The sequence below is a fragment of the Oryzias latipes genome, chromosome 3, assembly GCF_002234675.1.
Source record: "Oryzias latipes chromosome 3, ASM223467v1".
Lineage (NCBI taxonomy): Eukaryota > Metazoa > Chordata > Actinopteri > Beloniformes > Adrianichthyidae > Oryzias > Oryzias latipes.
The window spans coordinates 34,578,897-34,602,418 of NC_019861.2; the positions used below are offsets into that span (position 1 = coordinate 34,578,897).

Genomic DNA, 23,522 nt, shown 5'->3' on the forward strand with positions numbered 1-23,522 from the left:
TAGTAACAACAAAGATAAATGCTTAACTGATACCAAAACAATACAATGTAGGGGTTCTGTCTTAGGTTAATATGTAGTTTTGGTTTGTAATTATCCAAAATTCATGATGATATATTTTTAAGAAAACAAAGTTTCAGGTCAAATGTTCAATAGGTTCAGCTTGCCCCTACTGTGGGCATTCCAAAAATGGGAGTATTCTAGATCAGCGGTCCCCAACCTTTCTTGCACCACAGACTGGTTTAGTGACAGACAATATTTTTACGGACTGGCTTTTTAAGATATGGTGGATTAATACTGTAGCAACTCTTCGATGAAGAAGGCAGAGAGAGCTCGTATTTTGACAGGCAAACATTGTACATCGCACAGGTGTCATCATCCCCCCCCTTCCCACACTCATGGTGCAGAAAAAAAGTAAACAGAACAGGAAGAAATAAGTTAGAGTGAAGCAAAAAAAACTGCTAGATGAAAGGACACGTAGGCAAAAAGAAATACCAAGAAGAGCGCCTTGGCCTGCGTCAAGAGTGACATGGACGGATGGAACAGAGAATCGGGCAATTTTTCAAAATAAAACATCTTTCAGATTCCGAAATAAATAAAACGGAAGTACAGTTATTTATTCTTTCTGTGTGACCCAGTACCAAATGACCCATGGACCGGTACCGGTCCGCTGCTTGGGGATGGGGCCCGCTGCTCTTGATGGATGGACGGACGGATGGATGGATGTCCCTTATGAAACTATTTCTGTCTGTTGATCCATACACCCATCAAATCAAACTCAAACTCAAACTTTATTTATTTATATAGCGCCTTTCATTTTGGTTAAAAACACAAAGCGCTTAACATAAAAACAGATAAAACAGTCATAAAAAATGAAAGTTGTTCAAAACAGAAAACAAAGGACAATCCCACAAAGAAGGTACCCCTCCCTCACCACCCCCCGCCCCCATCCCCACCCACCCAGTTACCCCAGTAGAACAGTGAAGAGAAACAAATAACTGCAGTTGAAGAAGGTCTGGCTTGGTACTGCTGTGAGGAAACGATATCATGGGGATCCATTCATTCCAAGGCCCAGCCGGACCACAGGGGCCATTACCGTAGCGCCCGCCCAACACAGGGCAGCCCAGGGCCCCATCCATGGCTATTAGACCACAGAGTGGGACCCCAGCCCGCCCAACCAGAACGGGCACCACAGCAACGGCACGCCCTACAGGTCAAGCTGGTGGTGCCCAAGAACGATGGATCCCCCAGAGGAAATCACATACACAGTAGATTAAAACACACATTTAATGTAGAATAAATAATGTAAATATTGTCAAATACAATAATTAAACTCATAAAAGCAATAAATTCTTATTCAAACCAATTGTGTGATGTTTACATTTTATTAGAGCTTAAATCTGCTCACATTTAGTACTGTGGTTTTTTTTATTGCAGCTTGGGTTAAAGCCTTAGTCACATCTGTATGGGGTTGACCTGGCGGTAACAAGAGAAAGGTGCTGATTGGTTTATCAAGACCAAATCTGTTAAAAGTCTGAAGTTGTATCTAAATGTTGTATCTGTTTACATGCATGCTCTTGCAGAAAGAACACTTGTGTGTTGTATGTGGTCCTTAAAGTATCCTGTAAAATTTAAAAAAATGAAATAAAAATCTGTTGCTGTAAATATTTTCAAAAGTTTTAATATTTACTTTACCAAAGGAAAAAAAGAAAAAAAATGATGTTGCGAAAGTACAAAATAATTCTGCATGTGAAAGATTTTTTCCCAAATGCAAAAAAATGAAGATATTATTCAAATGCAGCTCTATTGAGCAGCAAGCTTTAACTTCTAATAGTTTCTGCTATTTGCAGATGCAAAACATATTTAAACGTGTGCACATTATGTACTAACTCAAAAATTGAAGCTTTGGTGCAATTGCAATACAGAAGATCTACCTCACTTCCAGGTAACCTGGGTTCTTGTGTCACTCACTTTACATGCTACACAACACTCATTTGTTGGCGCAGAGCAAGGCCGGTCTCTTCCCATCATCCATCTGTTTACGTGCTCTACCCCTAGCTTAAAGCCCCTCACACCCCCAACCTAACATCAGTGGTGAAACAGAAATGGTGAGCAATAATGGAGCCATCCAGCCGTACAGTTTGGAGCCAGAGACCAGCTTGGATGAGGTCAATGAAGACGTATGGATCTATTTGTCTACAAGCGGATGCAGAATGGGGCAGAGCAGAGTGGCTTGTGGTTTGCTGTAGTAACTCCTGATTCACGTGATATGAATACAGAAATTCTCAGAAAGGCAATTTTTAGGCTACATTTCCTTTATACGTCTCCTCTATCATGAGAAAAACCCCAAGAACACGTTAAAAACACAGAAAAACACAGTTTTCATTGGAGTGGGTCAATACAAGGAATACAAAAAAGTAATACAAGAAAATGAACAAATAAAATCCTCTGACTCAAACAGAAAGACAGGAAATCACTCAAACAGCTGCAGAACAGTTGAAATCAATCAAAATAGTGACAGGAGAAAACAATGACTTAACAACACTTTTCCAGCTTTGTCCTTGATCACCTTAACCCGTTACACGTCCTCACATTTCTGTTTCCCCACCTCACATGTTGAGACCCAGCTCTCCCTCTTTTGGGTCCAACAATTTATAAATGAATACAATTTTTAAACCACATATAAAATAGAAACTTATCACTAAAACTATAATAAGGAACACATGACATAATCTGACATTAAGTTACTTTAGCTAAAATAATATTGTGTTCTGGCTATTGACTTTGACAAAAAAACAACTTAAAAATACAACATCCACTTTAACAAAAAAACCAAAAAACAAACAAACATTACAGTAGATCTTATTCAAATGCAGTTCTATTTAAGCAGCAAGTTCTAACTTCTAATAGTTTAGGTGCCCTAAGAGTTTGTTGTATTTCCAGTTGCTAAAATAATCTTCTGTTCTGACTATTGGTTTGGACAAAAAAACAACTTAAAAATACGACATCCACTTAAGCATTAAAAAAAACATTACAGAAGATCTTAGTCAAAGCAGTTCTATTTGAGCAGCAAGCTCTAACTTCTAATAGTTTAGGTGCCCTAGGAGTTTGTTGTATTTCCAGTTGTCGTTTCTGGGTCTTTGATCTTCCTCAGAGTCAACACAAAGTAGAGAAATATGAAGAAACCTGCATGAAAAATGAAGGAAAAAAGTAAAGTCAGACTGTGAGCTAAAATGGGTTCAAGTAATTTGTAAAAAATGTGAATAAACAGTTTCTGGAGTCGCTTTAAGACCAAATTATTTGTCTTATGTCTCGTGTTTTTCTCTCAGGTCCATTGTCTTTAAAGCATCCACCGTCACTGATTTTAACAGTCTTCTTTACTTTTCTGTTTGTGTTCAACATCACACTTTTACTATAACTTTTTAATCCAATTTAACAATTTTCCCAAACAAACCTTCACCTTTTAGAGCACAAGTGTTAAACCCCATAACTCTGGGGCCATTGTCTGTCATGGTTTTCAACTAACCCACCATTATAGCATCTTACTGAAAAAATAAACCTGATCCAGGTAATCAGGAGCCTGTGACGTCTATAGTCCAAGACGCCTGTTGTCTAATCCAGGGGTGGGCAAACTACGGCCCGCAGGCTGGATTCAGCCCGCCTCCATAATTGGTCCGGCCCACTGAACAATTTCAGAGACCTGTGTTTTTGTTTTTTTATCTGGCCACACGATCAAGACCCGCATAGAACGTGATATTTTATTCCACCCTTCTGCAGTCTGTGCTCCTACCTGAAACCCTTTAATATCTCTGTCAATTAGAACGGAAGACAGTCTTCCCTTTCCATGTCGCAGTTCATCTTTCCCGGTTTAGCTCATTCTTTTAGAGCGATTATGCTGCTTTTTTTTTAAACAGTGCACCCTGTTCTGTTTCCTGATTTGGTGGAGACCTTGTCAATCAATCTCCTCAGTGCCGTGTCTCCTTTACAGAAACGCAGAGCTCTTCAGATCTACAGAAATCTTTGATCGATCAGTTGTGTTGCTGTTGTTGTTGTTCTTGTTATTGTTCTTTTTTTTAAGAGTTGTGAATACAGTATTTCTATTTTCTATTTTATTTCATTTTTATTCTATTATTTAACTTCTTCACTCCAAGGCTGGTGCAATTTCATTGTATCCCCACGTACAATGACAATAAATGATTCTGATTCTGTTGTGTTTGAGGCCACAGCATTGCTGGAATCTACCCAGCTGCTGTCAGTCACTGGTAGGATCATCTAACCACTTCTGTCCCTTAGATTGGAATGCTGTGATTGTTACAGACAGGTCCAGAAATCTACCTAATATATTAAAAGTTCATACACTTGGCAGTTTTAACAACTTCAGATAGGTATATCTCTACAGTAATAAAATTTGGAAAATACCTAATAGACATCACATTCTGAAATATGTAAAATAAATGAAACATCATATAGGTCTTTGCTTTGTGAACTCCACTTCAAAATTTACCAGTTGAGAACAAAGACAGTGTGTCACCTTGCAGTGAGTTGACAGTGGAGAAGATGTAGAGGAGAGGAGTTGCCTGGCGCCAAAATGTGAAGAAGAAGCAGCCCCAGCCAAGGCCAAGCAGAGTGATGAGGGCCAGCAGCATGGCCATGTCCTGCATTCTGTTCTTTTTCATTTGTCCAAATTGATTAAAACAATAAATGAATAAAGAAAACAATTAATGACATTTTGTTCAAGTAGAGGTGGATCAAACATAAGCTCTATATCTTTAAACAATTCTAAACTTTTTATCTTTAAACTATTCAAATTAGTCAGCTGGCATTGTTCCACACGGATTTTCTCTTAGGATTTTAGGAACCCAATAATATTCAGATATTAGACAAGTTATAGAATTTTGAAACAACAAGTTGTGACAAATATGGCCATATTGTTACTGACAATTTTTCTAAGCCCTCCAGTTAGTTTATTGATGAATTTTTCTTCTTTTATGTCAAATGTTTTTTTTTTAAATCAGATCATAAATTCAATGAATCTTCATGTTAGACTGCCATATGTCTCACTTCTTTACTGTATAAAAACAGATAAAAAAGAAGACTACAATTGTGTCATGAAACTAAAGTGAACAAAGAACATTGGCACCAATGAAAATACGCGGTACATGATAGTAAGAATTACTGCAAAAGAACGATAGATTCACATTGTCTTAATTCTATTAAAATTCCTTGTATGCGAATGAAACATCAGTAAAGAGTGAAACTTACTTCTTTATGATGCTGGTTAGTTATTAGATATCTCACAGTCATAGAAAACATGACCGTGTTAGAGATGAACAAAAGGGCGAACGGTCCCAGCGTGGTCACCAGCCTCACTTTACTGTCAGTTATGAAGCACCTATTGGAAGAACGAAGACGTTTACTATTTAGAATTCTAATTAAAAACACCCCTGAAAATTATTGCAGGATTTTTTGAGGCGGTCTATTCCCCCTCATAGTCTTAGGTTTCCTCCATGTGCTCAAAATTTGCTATGAATTTTGAATCTAAGTTGAAAGAAATATTGTACAATTTCTTTTTTTTTTTTTAGCTACTGTAGGGTGCAGTTCTCTTCTTGACCTGCTGGTAAAAAAAGTCCAAATTATTTTCAAATTATGATGACTCTCTGGGTGGGCATTATGTTTTTAATCTGCTGTTCTGATTGTCAAAAATAAGGGACATTTTGTTCATTAAGGTATTTTCCTTTTTTGTTTAATTGGCAGATGGGTGAATCAAACATTTACTTAACAAAACCTTCACAGTACTTTGTCCAGTCAATTCACTATTTATGAAAAGTTTTAAACTTGGGAAAATGCTTGTCTAGCTTTGTGCATCCACATTTGGTCAGTGATTCTTGGTCCAGTGCATATTTATGTTTTTTTTAAGAGAGTTAAAGTGGAACAAAGCAAATGAGGGTGGAAAATTCATCATTATTTCCCAAAGTTCTCAGCTGTTTCTAGAAGAATAATACCAGAATAACCCTTTAACACCAGAGCTGTCCCCATGCAGCAACATCAAACTAACATCACTCTTTGAACTACTGCAACTTCTTGAATTTTCATGTAATTAACATAATTCCAACAGATTCTGACTTTCCTAACATAAAGTGTTATATATCAGTGCAAAGCCACTTTTCTCTGTGTCAGAGACTTACATTGATTGTGAAAGTACTTTACTATTGTAAAGCGTCACATAAACACAAGGCTGCTTTTCTGAGCTTCAGAATCAGTTGGAATAAAATTAATTGCGTAAATGGTTGAAGAGTTTTATTTTCAAATAACATCAACACTGGAACTAAAGCTCTGGCGTTAAAGGTTAAACTTTTTTTTGAAACAAAACTTGTCTTGAGGTCCAGAACCACATCTTAACACTTTTCATGGCCTCCTCTAGTAGTTTACATCCAGCAATGCCTGGCTCCGGTGTCATTTTGGTTAAGTTGTTCCGCTTCAAGCACAGAGCCTATTCTGAGTGTGAAACCTAAGTACAATTGGAAACAAACCTAAACCACCTAAAAACATTGGGTCAGAGAGCAGTTCATAGTCACAGACCAGAATCGGCTTGTGTGTATTCAGACTGGAAATTTGTTCCTGATAATCCCGGGATACAAACTGTGGTGCAGTTTAAGTGAATCAAATGTGTCCAGTCTAAATAAACCCTTTAACCAGAAGGGACTTTAGACATGACGCAAGACTTGGTCTTTCTCAAACATCCGTGTTGGATGTACCAAAAAAGATCACTTTAGCAATTCTTTTTGCTGGAAGAGCGTGAAAATCAGCAAAAATAGGAACAAATACTCTTAAATGCTGGGACTTCTTAGTTTTGAAAGACTTACATTTTTTAACACTTATGCTTAAAAAGTTAAGAATCTTTTCTTACAGTTGAGTACTGTCGCTAAATTTTGCGAGTCCATAATACTTCTTATTTATAGACACCACAATTGAAAGAATGACTGCTGGAACTCCTGAAACAAAAAGACAAAAAAATGAATTAAATCTTCTTCAGGTTCAGTTTCTTAAATATTCAAAACTACATGAACCCACTCACCCCATCCAATCACGCTGACTTTCAGCAGGTATCTACTGATATAAATGTTGAAGACTTTGACTATGAGAAGGTAGAGGTGGAACCCCTCCAAGGCCATCCAGCAGAGGGTGGCCAACAGAAAGTAGTGAAGAGCAAGAGCCATGTAAAGGCAAAGGCCTGATGAGGAAGATGTTGCGACCATCTCATTGGGTAAAAAATGTAAATTGAGGAAGATCAAGGCAAACACAAGGTTGATATGGATCTTTCTAGAATCATCCACTCTGATTTTCCTGTCAGAAGAAGAAAACAAGATCAGGTAACTATTGTGTAGATTGGAAAACCTGTTTTACAAAATCATAAAGGGTCATCTTGCTTCAATAGTTTTTCTTTTAGAGAAGGTCAATGTTTCACTGGATGTTTGTTCTGTAGGAAAGTTGCACTTTAAGGCTTCATCTAGAAAACTGGATTCTTGATAACAGAGTAGATTCCTCAGTTCTAACTTCCGATAGGGATCCAAGTCATTTATACATTTTGGAGTTTTAAAAATATTAGCTATGTGGTCCGATTCCAACGTCTACAACCTGGTGCTTAACAAAATGATTGGCTAATGTCCTATTACTTTCAATGGGAGTCCAGGTATCATTCATTGTTTGTGTGTGGCAGGCACCTTAGTGCTCCTCTCCACTACATCTCACATCCACAACACTCAGGTCTTTGTCACCAAGATGACACACTAGACTCTTATGATGTTTCAACTCATTCCGCCAAAATTCCACAAAAGAAGCTACAGAAATGGTGAGGACAAGCCTGGAACAAGACCCAACCCTGCCAAATAGAACCAAGCAGACTTCAGAATACATTGGAGATCTGCTGGACATCTACCTGAACACCTGTTTCCAACTTTAGGGAAGTTCACTCTTAGGGTTAGAATACGATAAGGCAACTTCAACAGTTTCATTATATAGTAAAAGTGAACACATCTTTCCCACATTACCATGATACCATGGAAACACACACTGAGAATCAGCAATGGGACAACATCTGATAATATGAGCTTTGCTCATCAGCCCTCATCTTAGCTGTGCGTGTCAGAGGGTTGTCTGGCTAATACCCCAGAAAAGTTACATCTTGACAAAGGAGTTTTAAACAAAAGGGAACAAAGATGAAAAGGGAGAGATATGTGGTTAAGGCTATATGTTGCAGCCAGGATCTATACATTTGTAAAACTAAACAAACTTCCAATATTGAATTGAATTGAAAACTGAAAGGATTGTACAGCACAGGATAGCTACAAGTTTAGGCCAGAACTGTCAGAATGGAGGCCAGAAGAGGAGTCCAGGAAGAAATCCATGCCTAATGAGACATTTCCTGTCTCCTTTGCAAAATTAAGTTTTGACAACTTTGCCAGGGAGACATTTACGTCTGCCACACACAAACAATGAACTTCTAATGGGTGCCCCCACCTCTGAGCCAACTTACAGGGCAGTACTTCACTATTCTGGTAGGCACTGGATTGTTGACATCTGCACGCATGAAATCTAGTTATTTTACTTTTTTTAACCACATCTTTGAAGCAGTCAGCAAATAAATAACATCAGGGGTGCTCATTACATTGATCGCGATCGACCGGTCGATCTTCAAAGACTTGAGGGTAGATCGCAGGCCAGCAAGGATGGATAACCAAAAAAATAAAAAAGTTAATCTAAAAAATCCGTCAAGGTATCAAAATCCTCACCAAGAAGAACGGGACTTGATTGACATGCAGAACGGCCAATCAGACATTCTGTGATACATACGTCACTGCAATACGTGTGTAGCAACTTTAAAACCAAACAGTCGCTGAGAGGCTGATACTGGGTCAGGGTTATTGAACGACGCGCTCGAGCTCAAAAAAAGGACCATGCATAGTGAAGTTTGTTTCCTGAACTTTTAATCGGGACAAAAAAGGATAATTAAAGGTAACATAAATAAATATATTCAAAGCGTAGAGAGCTTATAAAGCGTATGAAGCTGTCAACAAAAAATACGGCAACCCAGCTCATCCCCCCTTCCATCTTACACTGGTAAAGCACCACAGGTGAGATAAAGTCAATTAAGGTCACCGCCCACAACCATGTGACCCACCAGCTGGTTACCTACTCAATGGCCTATAATCAAAACAAATATATATTCATTCACCATAAGAAAGACCACACTTAATTCATGGCACCTACAACGTGTTTAAATACACTTATCGCAAATTATGTCATGAGAAAGTGGCTACTTGCCCCACGGCACGTCAAGTCCCTGGATAACGCTCCAGATAACTGGAGTGTTTCGCACCGTGAGTCTCCTCTGGCTGCCTGCTCCGTAGCCCCCCCCCCCCCCCCCCCCCCCCCTTCTGTGGGACGCGCTCCTCACGTAGCCAGCAGGTTTAAATGCCATGCTGCCCCCAATCTTCCTGTCTAGTTGAGTTATCAGTACATAATTATATAAACAATGAAATGTATTAATAGTTCATAATACTATGTTTATCAACCAATATTTTAGTCTCAAAATACCATATATGTATATATATGTATGTGTATATGTATATAAATACAAATGTTTTTGCAGTTTTAATAGAAAATGAACGAACGAATGAATGAATGAATATATATATATATATATATATATAGGTAGATCATCAAGACATTGTCGTCTCAAAAGTAGCTCACATGCCAAAAATCTAAAAATGGCTATTTAAACTTGTAGTTGTAGGGTTAGATAAGCTCAGAGTTCTGGAAAAAAACCCTGTCCATCCTAGGTGAGGATCCCTTCTTTTTAGTTTAGTCTGTTTAGTTTAGATTAGTCATTACCTAATGAATTCTACGACTTTCTGTTCCTAATGATTCATGTTTATAACATAACTACCGATTTGAAGCCCATTGAAATGAATATTGTTGTACCATTTGGCTAAATAGATTAAAATTGAATTGATTTGAAATTTATCTGTAAAGAATCACTAAAGTCCAGAATTCAGACAAGAATTCTGTGACATCAGAATTATGATTAAAGTGTGTTATTATGAAAGAATTCAATTTTCAAACCAAAGAGTTAATTACTTGTGTGTGAAGAAAAGAACAACAGTGAAGACCAGAGCTGTGAGAGAAATTCCACTGCCGATCAAAGTGATGTAAGACAATCTCTGCAGGTCTTCAGATGACAGGTTAATGGGTACCTGAAAAACCAAACAAAATACAGCTTTTTTCTTTATATTGTAACCCATAAAAATCTTGCTGGCGTAGTAATTCTTTCAGTGATGCACTATATATACAGATACAGAACCAGGTGTCCTAATCACTTGGCCTGGCCACAGGTGTATAAAATCAAGCCCTCATAATACGCCGCTCTCTGGAGCTCAGTGAATTCCAGCATGAAACTGTCAACACCACTGCAGCAAATCCAGTGGTGAAATTTCCTGGCTACTAAATATTCCATCGTTAACTGTCAGCTTTATCAGAACAAAATGGAAGAGCAGCAGCTCAGCCATGAAGTGTTAGGTCACATAAACTGATGGAGAGGGGTCAGCGGATGCTGAAGCGTATAGTGCAAAGAGGTCGCAGACTTCCTGCACAGTCAATTGCTACAGAGCCAAACTTCTTGTGACTTTCAGATTAGCCTAAGTACAGAACGCAGAGAGCGTCATGGAATGGGTTTCCATGGCTGAGCAGCTGCAATCAAGCCACACATCACCAAGTGCAATGCAAAGAGTTGAATGCAGTGGTGTAAAGCACACTGCCACAGGAGTGATGAATCCCGTTTTTCCATTTGGCAATCTGATGTACGTGTCTGGATTTTGAGGTTGCCAGGAGAAAGTTACATTTGGAACCACATTGTCCCAAGCGTGAAATTTGGTGGAGGAGGAATTATGGTGTGGGGTGGTTTTTCAGGACTTGGCCCCTTAGTTCAAGAGAAAGGAACTCTGAATCCTGAAGGATCCCAAAACATTCTGGACAATTCCATACTCCCAACCTTGTGGGAACAGTTTGGAGCGGACCCCTTCCTTTTCCAACATGACTGTGCAGCAGAGCACAAAACAAGGTCCATAAAGACATGGATGACAGAGTCTGGTGTTAATGAACTTGACTGGCCTGCACAGAGTCCTGACCTGAAACTGATACGACACCTGAAGGATGAATTAGAGTGGAGACTGAGAGCCAGGTCTTCTCCACCAACATCCGTGTGTGACCTCACCAATGCGCTTTCGAAAAAATGGTGAAACATTTCTGTAAACACACTCCTCAACATTGTGGATAGCATTACCAGAAGAGCTAAAGCTTTAATAGCTTCAAATTAATCTCTGGGGGTTAGGAACGGGACGGCAGTTTAGTTCATTTGGTAATATAGTGTTTTTCTGTTCCGTGAAGTGTTTGACAGGATCAGTCGGCCACTTTATTACTTCTTCTTTCTCTTTCGGCTTTTCCCATCAGGGGTCGCCACAGCGAATCATCCTTTTCCACCTCACTCTATCATGGACATCTTCTACCCTAACATTAGCCAACTTCATGTCCTCTGTTAAGACATCCATGTATCTCCTCTTTGGCCGTCCTCTCGCCCTCCTGCCAGGCAGCTCCATCTCCAACATCCTTCTACCAATATATCCACTATCCCTCCTCTGAACATGTCCAAACCATCTCAGTCTGGCTTCTCTGACTTTGTCGCTAACACAGGCAACATGAGCCGTCCCTCTGATGTACTCGTTCCTTATCCTGTCTAACCTGGTCACTCCTAAGGAGAACCTCAACATCTTCATCTCCGCTACCTCCATCTCAGCCTCTTGTCTCTGTCTCACTGCTACCGTCTCTAACCCATAGAGCAGAGCTGGTCTCACCACTGTCTTGTACATCTTTCCTTTGAGTCTTGCTGGCACTCTTCTGTCACACAACACTCCTGACACTTTCCTCCACCCGCTCCAACCTGCCTGCACTCGCCTCTTCACCTCTTTTCCACACTCCCCATCACACTGAACTGTTGACCCCAAGTACTTAAACTCCTGCACCTTCTTCACCTCAGCCCCCTGTAACCTAACGCTTCTACCTTGATCCCTCTCGTTCAGACACATGTATTCTGTCTTACTACGACTGACCTTCATGCCTCTTCTTTCCAGAGCAAACCTCCACCTCTCTAGCTGTTCCTCCACCTGCTCTCTACTCTCACTGCAAATTACAATGTCATCCGCAAACATCATTGTCCAGGGAGATTCCTGTCTTACCTCGTCTGTCAGCCTGTCAGTCGGCCACTTTATTACCATCTGTGTAAAACCAATAAACTCCAATAGTGGCACTTTGAAAAGGCTTGGCTCCTTTTGTTACCATTCACTGCTGCCCAGCAGTTGCCTGCTTTTTCTGATTGTGGCCAGCCCAATGTACAGATTTAACAAAGAAAATATATTTTTCACAAAACCTATTGATGCTTAGAATAGGTTGATAAATTGTAAAGCATTTAGAAAATGTTAGCCTGAATAAGACTGTTGATTAAAGAAAGGAGGACCAGCCTTACCAGGAGTACACCAAAGTATGTGAGATGGTTACAAGAACAGGTGACTTGGCTCTGATTTTTATCCCACAGGGTCTGGCAGCCATTACTGCTCCAATCTGGTGATAAAACAGTGATTTTTTTCTAGATTATAAACAAAAGAAATAAATTCTGTTTTTTGTAAAATAAACCATAAACCATCCAGCATTGACTTATTTTGTTAGTAATAGAGTATCTTTACTCACTTCCTGCAGAATTATTTAGGAACACACAGAGAGGTTCTTCTGATGATTGCTGTGACCAAACACAATCAAAACTTTAGCTAAGTATCTAATTTTTACCATTTTAATTTTTTGAATTTTAATTTCATTTTTTTACTTTTTTCATACACATGTTGGTAAGATTACAGTGTGACAGTGTCACATTACACTGATGTTGTGCAAAACACAGTTAGAGGAAAATTCTTAAGACATAGTGCCGTCAGGAATTTGTGTTTTGTTTGAAAAAGTGTGTGTATGTATTCCTGCTGTGGAAAACGTTGGTTGCCTGTTTTTCGTCATGTAAATTACTCTTCAAAGGTAAAAGAATCAAAACGAAATAATTGGGGAACATCAGTTAAAGACTATAAGGAGGTGGTGACGATACAGCGGGAGCCAGCTAACTTCCTCGGAAACGCCGGTGAGGGGTTTACCGCGAGGATTTCCCCTGTCACATCTGCAGGCTGCGAATGACAGCTCCACAAGTGGATCTGTTTGGAGTGAGTTCACTGGCTTTTTCGGACACTGATCGCTTTGATGGAAAAAAGAAAGAAACCCACCGGCGCCGGTATACGTACATTAACCATTCGGGTCCTTCGAGTCACACTACGGTGGCCCCACTTGGACAAACTGTGTGGCGTGGAGATCTACTCGGGCTCTATATATTTTCATTTTACATTTCCTTTTGTAAGCTAAAGTTCTTTTCTTTCATAAAGTGTGTCTGACATTATTCTCTGTAGTGTTTATGGAGAGATTTTGCCACAACCCACTTTGTAAAAAGATCTGTGGCTGTTTGAATGAACCTGCTGCTCCACATGAATGAACAGTGTCTCTGATCAGAGCAGCTGGAGTCTCGTAGCTTCGTGTTTGCAGGCGGGGAAGGTGCTTTGTTATAGTGTTCGGTCCAGAGAAAGGTTCGGACTGTAGTCCGTTCGGCTGCAAATGGACTTAATAATCATCATAACAATAATAAAAACATTTTTTAGAAGATAATCTCGCTCTATGTCGGAGCTCTGGTTGTTTACAACAGACTTCATAATATCTTCTATTATGGTAGTATCTTAATTTGTCTAGACCGATCACTATGTGACGCGTCATCGGACCAACATACAGCCAATCACATAATGTGACGTCAGCACTAGTCAAAGGACCCCGAACAGTAGTTATAGGCCGAACGGTTATTGTACCTATACCAGGTCGTTAGAGGAACAATGGAAGAAGCATTACCGAGAGGCGTGATTCCTATAGCATAACGTGCTTCATGATCAGGAGCAGGAGTGTTTGCTGCGAGACGCCACGTCAGAGATCCTGGGTTCAACGCTGGTGAGATCGAACCATTTTTTTTGTAGTTACTGGTATTTTAGAGCACAGCGATCGCTTTAGGGCTATTTGTCTTTCTTTTTTTTTTTGACTCTTAATAAAACAAATAGGTGGTGAAAATCCTTTATATTGGTGGGTAATAAAGGCTATAAAGTGAGGTGGTTGTCACCTTAAACAGTACATTTATTGTGGCTCTTCTTATTTTCTAGACAGATTTGGGTCAGTTTTTACATTTTATAATTCAGATGTCATGGAGAACTCTCAAATGTCCAAAAGATCCAGACTAATGATTTATTAAAGCCTTTGGACAGTTCTGCAGTTTTGATGAGATGAAAGGCAGACATTATAAATTGATAAGTAAACAAAGACATAGTTACATTTTGTCCCAGTGAAAAACTCATGGTCAGGTTGACACGTTCAGAAAGTCCTGAAATGGTTTTGTTGGCCACACTCAGGCCAACTAGTCTCTGTCCATACAGTTTTAAAGTGCTGTTCTGAATAGTCTGCAAACAGAAAAAAAAAAGAAACACAGTTTCACAACCTAATGTAAACGGTCTCTTCTTATATGAATGGATAAATATTTACTATTAAAAGAAACTGTCAAAAAACGTTTGGGGATTTTTTCAGACTCCACAGTGTTCATCTACGTGAACTAAAGCGAGTGTTGTATGGGAACGGGCCCCCCCTCTTCTCGGTTTTAATTGCACCTTAGACATTTAGGACCCTTGGTGGGGAGGGTGTTTGGACATCACTGTGAGTAATCAGGAGATGTCCTCTCAGTACCCTACCTGCCCATTTAAACTGCACCTCTTTAGTACACACACCCTTTACCCCTTAAAAATATACCCCCCAACACACATACATACACGCACACACACACGCTCACAAACACACACACATTATAGAAGGAAGGTGGGACTTCTGACCATCTGTCATCTACCCCATCCCTGGTAGAGGGTACCAGCAACGGCGGCCGTGTTCTTTGGGTGCTGGCTTCCTGGGCCTGGCGCCCCTCTCTCCACTCGGGGAGAAGGATTCCCTGTGCTCTCTGGCAAGACCGGGGGCCGGGGTTCACATCACATCTGAGCCTGGGGGTGTATGTGTCCCTGTGGTGTCGGCTCTGGTCCTTGGTCTCGGGCGCTGGTCTTCTCCAGATTCCATCTATGGGTGAGCCTGGTCGGGCCATAGTAACAACACTTCTTGTGGACCTCACCGCTCTTGGGTGTCTTCCTCCCGAGTAGGAGTGGCCGGCCCCTGCCTTGCTCTCCCCTGGACCAACTGTGGGATGGGTGGGTGGTTGTCTGGGGCATGGTGCGGTTCTCCCTTGGGGGGCCTGTGCCCAGGGTTGTGGTGGGTTGCTTGTCTGGGGCTGGGGGTGCTTCCCTGGGGCGGGCCCCACGTTGGGCCCTACCGTAGTGTGTGTGTGTGGGGGGGGGGGGGTCTGCCGCGGCGGAGGTCTTGGTGTGGGGATGGCTGGACACTCTCCCTCCCTCTTTTTACATTTCATCATTCACTTTAGAAGAGCATAAAGATCCACTTGAACAAAGGTCCTATCTCACCTTTGTACAAATAGTTTGTGATTAAATAAAATATTTCACGTGGGTCTGTGTGAATGCATAAGTGTGCATGTGTGAACATCAGTTGTATTGTGTACATGTTGACATGTTTTGTATGTGGCTTTTTTTGAGCCAACAGGTATGTTTGTGGCATTTGGGTGTGTGTGGACAGGATTTGTACTACTTATAAACCTGACTGTAATGATTGTAAACGTCCAGCAACTTGTTGCTTTATGATGCTTCACGGTTCTACCCCCCCACCCCCCTGGCATCCCTCTCTCTTCTTCCCTTCTTTTCTTTTCTGTCCGGTCCAACAAAAGACTGTCACAGATATGAGTAAGATGAAGATTGAATTTTAGCCTAAATTACAAAAAGGGTTTATGTGAAGGAAAATATTTTAGTATTATCATTGTGTAAATGTATTTGTGTAAATGTATGTTAAAATATTAACTCAGATTGACCTTTTTACCTCTTCTGAAAACAGTTCTGTGTGTTTGTTCATCTGTTTCTCATCCCCAGCAAGGAAGAGAGGGGGTTTTACGACACACTGTCCTTAGCTGATAAGGAATACTGTTTGAACTTAGAATCCAACCAAAAGGGTCATTTGACGACATCCACTAATGAACTTTTTCTCTTTGTCTTGAAGTTGTTACCTCCTTCTTGTGTTCTTAATAAAAGCAGCATGAGGAGAGGCAGACTTTTGAGAAGAGAAGCGTGGTAGACGTTTTCTGTCACTCTTGCTCCTCTCCCTCGTGCATGAGAAACTTGATTCTTGTTGTGGTTTGTTGTTTATAATTGTGTTTTTCTTTAATGTCTGCATGCATTTATCTGACAGTTTATTCAAATATCCATCTAGTGTGTCAGAAGATTAACAACCCCTATTGAAACAGTAAAATGTGTCCAACACAATTGGTTTTCACCTCTCATCTGTCTGTTCAGCTGTTGGACAGGACAAGTAAAAAAATATATATATAACTAAGGCGAGTGTTTGATGTTCAACCGTGTTGTCTGACCCCATTTGGAAACTGAAGAATGCAGAAGATGATTTTGTGTTCCTCGCCAATATCCAAACTTGCTGGGAGGTAAACGCTCACCGTGGCGTTGGCATTATGATGATAGGTAACGGACTGTTGGTGAAAAAAACAGCAAGTCAAAGATTTATTGTGTAGCAAAACATCCGACATTCAAACTTGTGACCTTAGTTTTTCTGTACATTCGTTCTGATTTATCCCTGCAGGAGACATTGCCATGTAGGCAGGCGGCTGTAAGGTCAAATCCTCAAGTCATATCAGCAAAGATTGATGCGTTCAAGTTCAGTTCCTTTGGTTTTATTATACGTACAATTATTCAGTAACATAATAGTTCAACTCTGGTCTTCATGTGAATTTTTTCTCTGCGAGGTGAATAAAGTTCAATTCTTTATTTGACAACATTTGTAGTAACAACACATCCTAGCAAACTATTTTCTTAGGTTTCCTCTTGTACGAACACAAACACAGCAATTTGTTGACATTTGGAAGCAGCTTTTGAGAAAAAAAACGTTTTACCATATTATTGTCAGAATGAAACTCTGCTCCATTGAAGGGATCATCAGGCTGGTACAGCAGCGCAGAATAGCTGTCGCCACAGAATAGAGTTGATTCTGACACGTTGGTTTCTTCAAGAACATCTTCCAGTTCATCAATGTCCCTGGGAGGAAAACAAAAGAAAAATGTTAAGCCTTAGCAGTCTGGGCTACTTTACTTTGACGAAGCAGTGTCACAGCGCCTAAACACTAGCCTAAATTGTTTGTTTTTGTCTCTTTTTCTCCCAGCCCAGTAGCAGTTTATTGTTTTTTGGACACATGCACAAACCCAGGCAAAAACAAATTCACATTTCATATTGTGTTTAATTCTAAGGTTGCACACTTGGTTTTAAACAGAATCTCACTCATCATCCAATTTTTCCTCCACCAACAGCCAAACCACAGCAATGTACACATCAGCATTCATATCCACAGGAAACAGAAAGTGACTTCACATGTCAGAATTGTTTTTTTTTTTTTTTTGCTTTGTTCCCCTGTCTAATTGATTTTGTTTTTGTTTTGTTTGTTACTTTTTAGAGGAAAGATGAGTGTACAAAATTCAATCAAGAAAATAAAGTTTGCATGCGTCACTTTTGTATTTGAACCAAAGGTTGAGTGTGTCAAAATGGAGTTATGTGTGTATTTGTCTGCTTTTTCTATTTCATTTTCTTTATACTGATTTTAAATGTGCAACAGCAGTATTTTTCAGTATTATTAGACCAAGTTTTAAAGAACTACTAAACAAAAATTTGCTTTTACATTTACTTTTGCAATGGTTGAGTTTTACTGACTGTTTTTGTGCAAAAGTCATCAGTCATATTGAAAAAAATTTCATTTGAAACAACAATTAAAATGTGATTTAAACCAGTGTTTTTCAACCAGTGTGCCCCGTGGGAGATGGCCAAGTGTGCCGTGGGAAATTGCCCTCATTAACTGATCTAAAAACATTTCCCATCTCCAGGATTTTAGCTCTCTGTTCATCCAAACAGGCCCTGATAAAACACTGAGGAGTTAGGAATATAAAAGATCGTAAAATACCTTTTCTTTGCGTTTATTTTATTTTATTAAAGACATTTTGATAAGAATGACGTACCGCGATTCAGCTGCACCTTCGGCTGTATTTTGGAAAAGTCCCGTGTTGGGGGGTTAATCACATGTCATCGGTCTGACCAATCAGAAGTGCTTAAAGTCTTCACTTCCTTGTCCCGATTTGGCTCGCAAAGTCGCTCAGTTCTAACAGAAATACCAGCTAAAGCTCGTCTTTAGCAGTGTAGCTTTCCACAGAATCCGGTATCAGACCGGGGAACAAGTGAACAAAACAGTGAAGCTCCGAAAACCGATCTTCGGCCGTTTTATGCACTACATTTCCCATGATGCATTGGGTTGTGAGAGTGACAGCGCAAAAGGAGATCTGTTGTTAAACGTCTTGAAACTAACGAACACACAAACTGTTTTTAAATCTTCTAACTTAACTTTTATTGCATCTTTTAGAAAAAAACAGCTGCAGTTTCCAGCTTTTTCTGCAACAATTATCTCAAAAATGCATGTGAGATTGTGGAGGGACTGTAGATCAATACAGACTATGAGTTTCTCCTTTTTTTTTAATTTTTGGATGCTGGTGTGCCGCGGGATTTTTTTTAAGGTTAAAGTGTGCCGTGGCTCAGAAAAGGTTGAAAAACACTGATTTAAAGATTTATAAGACTTATCCATTTAGACATCTGACCCACAATATTTAGAAACAAAAACAAGTAAATGACTTCTTTTACATATGAAGTGTAAAAAATCACCTCAAAAAGTTTTGGTGCATTCCATGCTCACACGTGTTGATAAAACTTTCCATGGCACACAGTGACTGAAATTTACCTGTTAAAATATTTATCAATAGTTATTGGAATAAAAGCAGGACATGAATCATTTCTGGGTTGACTGTATCACACACAAAGAAATAGCCCATGTGCATAAAATGGATGACATATAGTGCAGTCACTCCTACACATAAAAAAGAACGTATTTATCAAAAAGAGTTACCTAAAGTTCCCAGTAACATTGTAAATATGAATTGAAAATAGGTAAACCTTTCATCTTTGTATCTAAAAAGTTATCCAATGTGTACCTTTTTAGATACAAAGATGAAAGGTTTACCTATTTTCTTTTTACATCCATTTGTATTTTTGTTCTAGATGGTGTCATGGTTTACGTTTTAGGTCTCTGGATTCTTTGTTTTAAATTCTGTTTTTTTTCGAATGTTGACTGTGACTTCTCCCAGATAAACCCCGCCCTCTTTCTTTGGGTTACTTGAGTCAGTTCTTTTGGGTTCTTTGAGTCAGTCAAAACCGTCTCCACATAAACGTTAGTGTTTTAATTTATGAAGCTCTTTCTAAATTTGGTTAAAAAGTCTTAATCAACATGCTGTCCACCATTCATAACTATCAAGATGAATTTAACTTTTGTACTCACCATCTCCCTTCTCGTCCTTGCATTTCTGTCTATAAAATAAACAGAATCCATTAAAATTCAGAAGTGGTTCATACTTGAAACCATGTCAGGAGAAGAAAAATTAAATTCACAGTTATCCTAATTCAAATCATCCGTTTATTTCCAAACAGTTGATTGAGAATACAGAAACAATTAATGCAAACGTGGACAGATTTCTGTTTTACCACTGACACTACAAGCATTTATTTGAACTTTGATAACATACTCTATGCTTGATGTTGAAGGCCAGTTAAAATCCCAACACTGACATTCTGTTGACTCATGGTCATGTGTGTTTCTAATGATGCTTTGGAAACATCTACATGTTGAGGATTCAACACGTTGGTTGAGCCATCACTTTGTTTAGGACTGTAAAGCACAAAAGCCTCTTTACGATCACACATGGTGTGATTACATCACTTTGTGTTTGGCCAGACTGGAGGAAAGAGGATCTGGTCTTTGGAAGAGACAAAACCTCAGCTCACAAGTACCTGCAGCTAAAAACCACCAGGGGGAGCACTTTTCTGACGCTTCAGTTACTAATCTGCAGCATCATAAAACCAACCATCAGAGACAGAAAGCAGAAACTGTTTGGGGGTCGTTCAGATTAGATTTGATACAGATGTTAATTTTTGGACAATCATCTCCTGGTTCTATGAAAATCTTAAAGATGAATCATCATCAAGGACATTTATGACAGAGTTTTTATTTTGATAAGAGTCTAATTCTGAAGCTCCATCAGCTGTTGTTTCCATGTCCTCCAATCAGAGATTGTGATTGGATTACTAAGTGACTTTTGGATTTTCTACACTCCACTGAAATCTAGAGGAGACAGAGCTTTTGGAATGGCTGCTGATGGATCCTGAAGTTGGTCTCTGAGCATCAGAGCTGCTGCAGTTTTTCTCAATTTAATACTTCAATCAAAAATCACATCTTTGAAATAGCTTTTGAAAAAGCTAGAGAAAAACCTGTTTGGACTTTTAAAATAAAAAATAAAACTGTGTAGTCTCTTTAGGATTTATTTAAAGTTCTACAGAAAATAAACGAACACTTGCATTGACATTTACCCGATTGCTTTTGGTGAGTTATTATGAATTCCACCGTGGATCATCTCTTTGAGTTCCTTACAGTCTTGGGGTAGAAGAAAAAAACAAACATGAAATTGACATTTCTATTTATGTTAAAAATTGTACTATTTGGAGCATAAAACTTCAAATATCAATTTAGATGAATGAAAATAATACACAAAAAACACTTACTATTATCTGACGTATTTCTGCAGAGGCTATCCAGTGACCATGGTTTACATTGACTATCCGCATCATTTTTTGAGACATAGATGACCATCAATCCCAAAAATATCCAAAACATCATCCTGTGACATGAAAAAACTCAGATAAATAGCAGAACCTTTCTTTAGTATTGAAAGTGTTGTTATGCTGCTTCTCAGCTACACACTTCTCAAACAAACCTGCATCATTTTACACACAAACATGGAAGATCTACACCACTTGACCAAACCCAAATGGTTTTGGGTCTCCACCAAGAACATAGCTATACATTTTAATATTTAACTGCAAAAACTTAACTATAAATTATTTAAAAAAATAAAATAATAATAATTCAGCGAAAGCAAATGTTTTTTGCTTTGAACCCCTTACAAATCAAAAAAATAGTTCCAGTCAAATAGTTAAAACAATATTTTTTTCTGCTGCACGGTGGCACAGTGGTTAGCGCTCTTGCCTCACAGCAAGAACGCCCCTGGTTCAAGTCCTGGCTGGGGGACCTGAAGCAGAACAACAATGGGGGACTTTTCTGTGTGGAGTTTGCATGTTCTCCCCATGCATGTGTGGGTTTTCTCTGGGAACTCCGGCTTCCTCCCACCGCCCAAAAACATGCTTCATAGGTTAATTGGTCACTCCAAATTGTCCATAGGTGTGAATGTGAGGGCAAAATGCAAAGAGGGGATTGCATTTGCATTTTAACATCCAACCTGCGAACATTGTCACAATATTCAATTGGAAAAAGCATTTCCAGCGAGGAGGCGGGGCGATGACGTCAGTGCTTTCGCTGTGTGTCTGCCTGGCTGCTAAGAGACACAAACACATCAGGAGCAGTGGAGCTTAGACAGTTTGTGATGGTTGTCAACTTCTGATGATTGTACACAGCTTCTCAGGACTACAAAGCAGCATTTCCGCCTTCTGCGGTCCTCCTCCTGACGCACCGCGGACAAGTTTTTTTCTTCGGACCGGCAGCAGCCTCCGCATAGCGGAGCGCGAAGCTCCCGATCGTGATCGCCGAAGGCAGAAAAGCTTCTGCGATCTGAGAAACCATCATATGAATTTGTGCTTCCAGTGGTGTCCACAACAAAATAAAGGATGATGTAATTCCGACATATTTACATCCGAGATGCTCATTGCCCGTTCAGAGTTCTAAATACCTCCACAGAGTTTGGTAAATTTAGTGAGATATTCAAATATTCGTACTTCGGGCCTCAATAATATATTCAATATTAAAAAGAGATATAATCTTTCGAAATGAATATTGTGACAACGTTCGCAGGGTGGATGTTAAAATGCAAATGCAATCCCCTCTATGCATTTTCGTTTTAATTATGACACAGAATAAGCGGTTTTAAAGTATAAAATAAAAAAGCATTTTGGTGGATTGCTTTTTCATTTGAATTTTGAGTCATTTGATGCGGTTACATTTTGAAAATGAAAAAGTATTTCTGTTAATCCATTTAATTGTCAAATTAGACATTTCTAAATGAATTTTGCTACTACGCATTTACGAGAGAACCTTTTGAAAATGAAATGTCAAATACCATTTTATTTATCATTTTAATAAAGTGACAGAATAAGCAGTGAGGTAGAAAAGGAAAAAGCATTTTAGTGGATTTCTTTTTCATTTTAATTTTGAGTCCAAAAATGCAGCTTCATTTTGAAAATTAAAAAGCATTTCTGGTTTTGACTTTTGTGTTTAATGATGCTACAGAATCGCTTCCATACCCGTCAGCTTGAGAAGAAACATATAACTTAATGGCAGCATTTTAAAAAGGCTTTGGACACAGCTTCTATTGAAAAAAAAAGTCTGGCTTAAACTTTTATTTAACTTTTGAAAACTGCAGCATTAATTTATGTGATAATTTAGCTTTTTTATCTTTAATTAAATAAATTAGAATACAACACTCCTCAGCTCTGCCTCAGTAATATTTCTGCTTTCATTTGACCTACCTTGACTTCCACTGTATGGAAAACAAAACTATGTGAATATAAAATTAGCACAAATAGACACACATTCTTTGTTCAGCATTTGGAACAGCTTGCAAAACTGTCAACAGCAGTATTCAAATGAGGATTCATTGCGGTTTGGCATTGGGTAGTTTAGAAACTTTGAAAGGTCAAACACCTAAAATGAAGTTAAACCTTCAATAAAAGAATTGAAAATACTTGGGCTTCAGCAAAGAATGTCATCTAATGATTCAAATATGGGAGTCTTTGAAAAATGTGTCTGACGAAACAAGAAGACTACAACCAAAAACTATTCCTTTGATTACTTTTAATAGAACCTCAGCTAATGAGATAAGCTTAGGCTTCCCTGTGAAATTAATGTCCTGTAGAGGGATTGAAAATGTATATAGGCGGTAAGAGCTGCTCTGAAGTGCAGCAGCCACAGCCTGGAGATAGAGATGAGCATAGAGATGAAGACATAAACAGTAAAACATCTTACAGTTACAAATGTGACACACACAGAAAAAAAAAGACATCGTAGAGATATTTGTCAGCTATCATGACCTCTGC

At 39.1% G+C, this 23,522-nt stretch overlaps 1 protein-coding gene across 1 annotated transcript; it reads right to left on the reverse strand.

Annotated features, from left to right (window-relative positions):
- Positions 1 to 1,127: 1,127 nt before the first annotated feature.
- LOC105358520 (adhesion G-protein coupled receptor G2-like) lies at positions 1,128 to 21,098 on the reverse strand. The gene is made up of 15 exons (XM_011494161.3): positions 20,979 to 21,098; positions 20,787 to 20,850; positions 19,702 to 19,730; positions 19,032 to 19,107; positions 17,228 to 17,369; positions 16,694 to 16,807; positions 14,502 to 14,627; positions 12,793 to 12,841; positions 12,572 to 12,666; positions 10,135 to 10,250; positions 7,073 to 7,341; positions 6,905 to 6,989; positions 5,260 to 5,389; positions 4,529 to 4,664; positions 1,128 to 3,183 (listed from the first exon to the last, which is right to left on the reverse strand). Exons 1-15 carry the CDS (start codon positions 21,091 to 21,093, stop codon positions 3,098 to 3,100), a joined length of 1,632 nt encoding a protein of 543 aa, XP_011492463.3. The 5' UTR covers positions 21,094 to 21,098; the 3' UTR covers positions 1,128 to 3,097.
- Between the last annotated feature and the right edge of the window lie 2,424 nt (positions 21,099 to 23,522).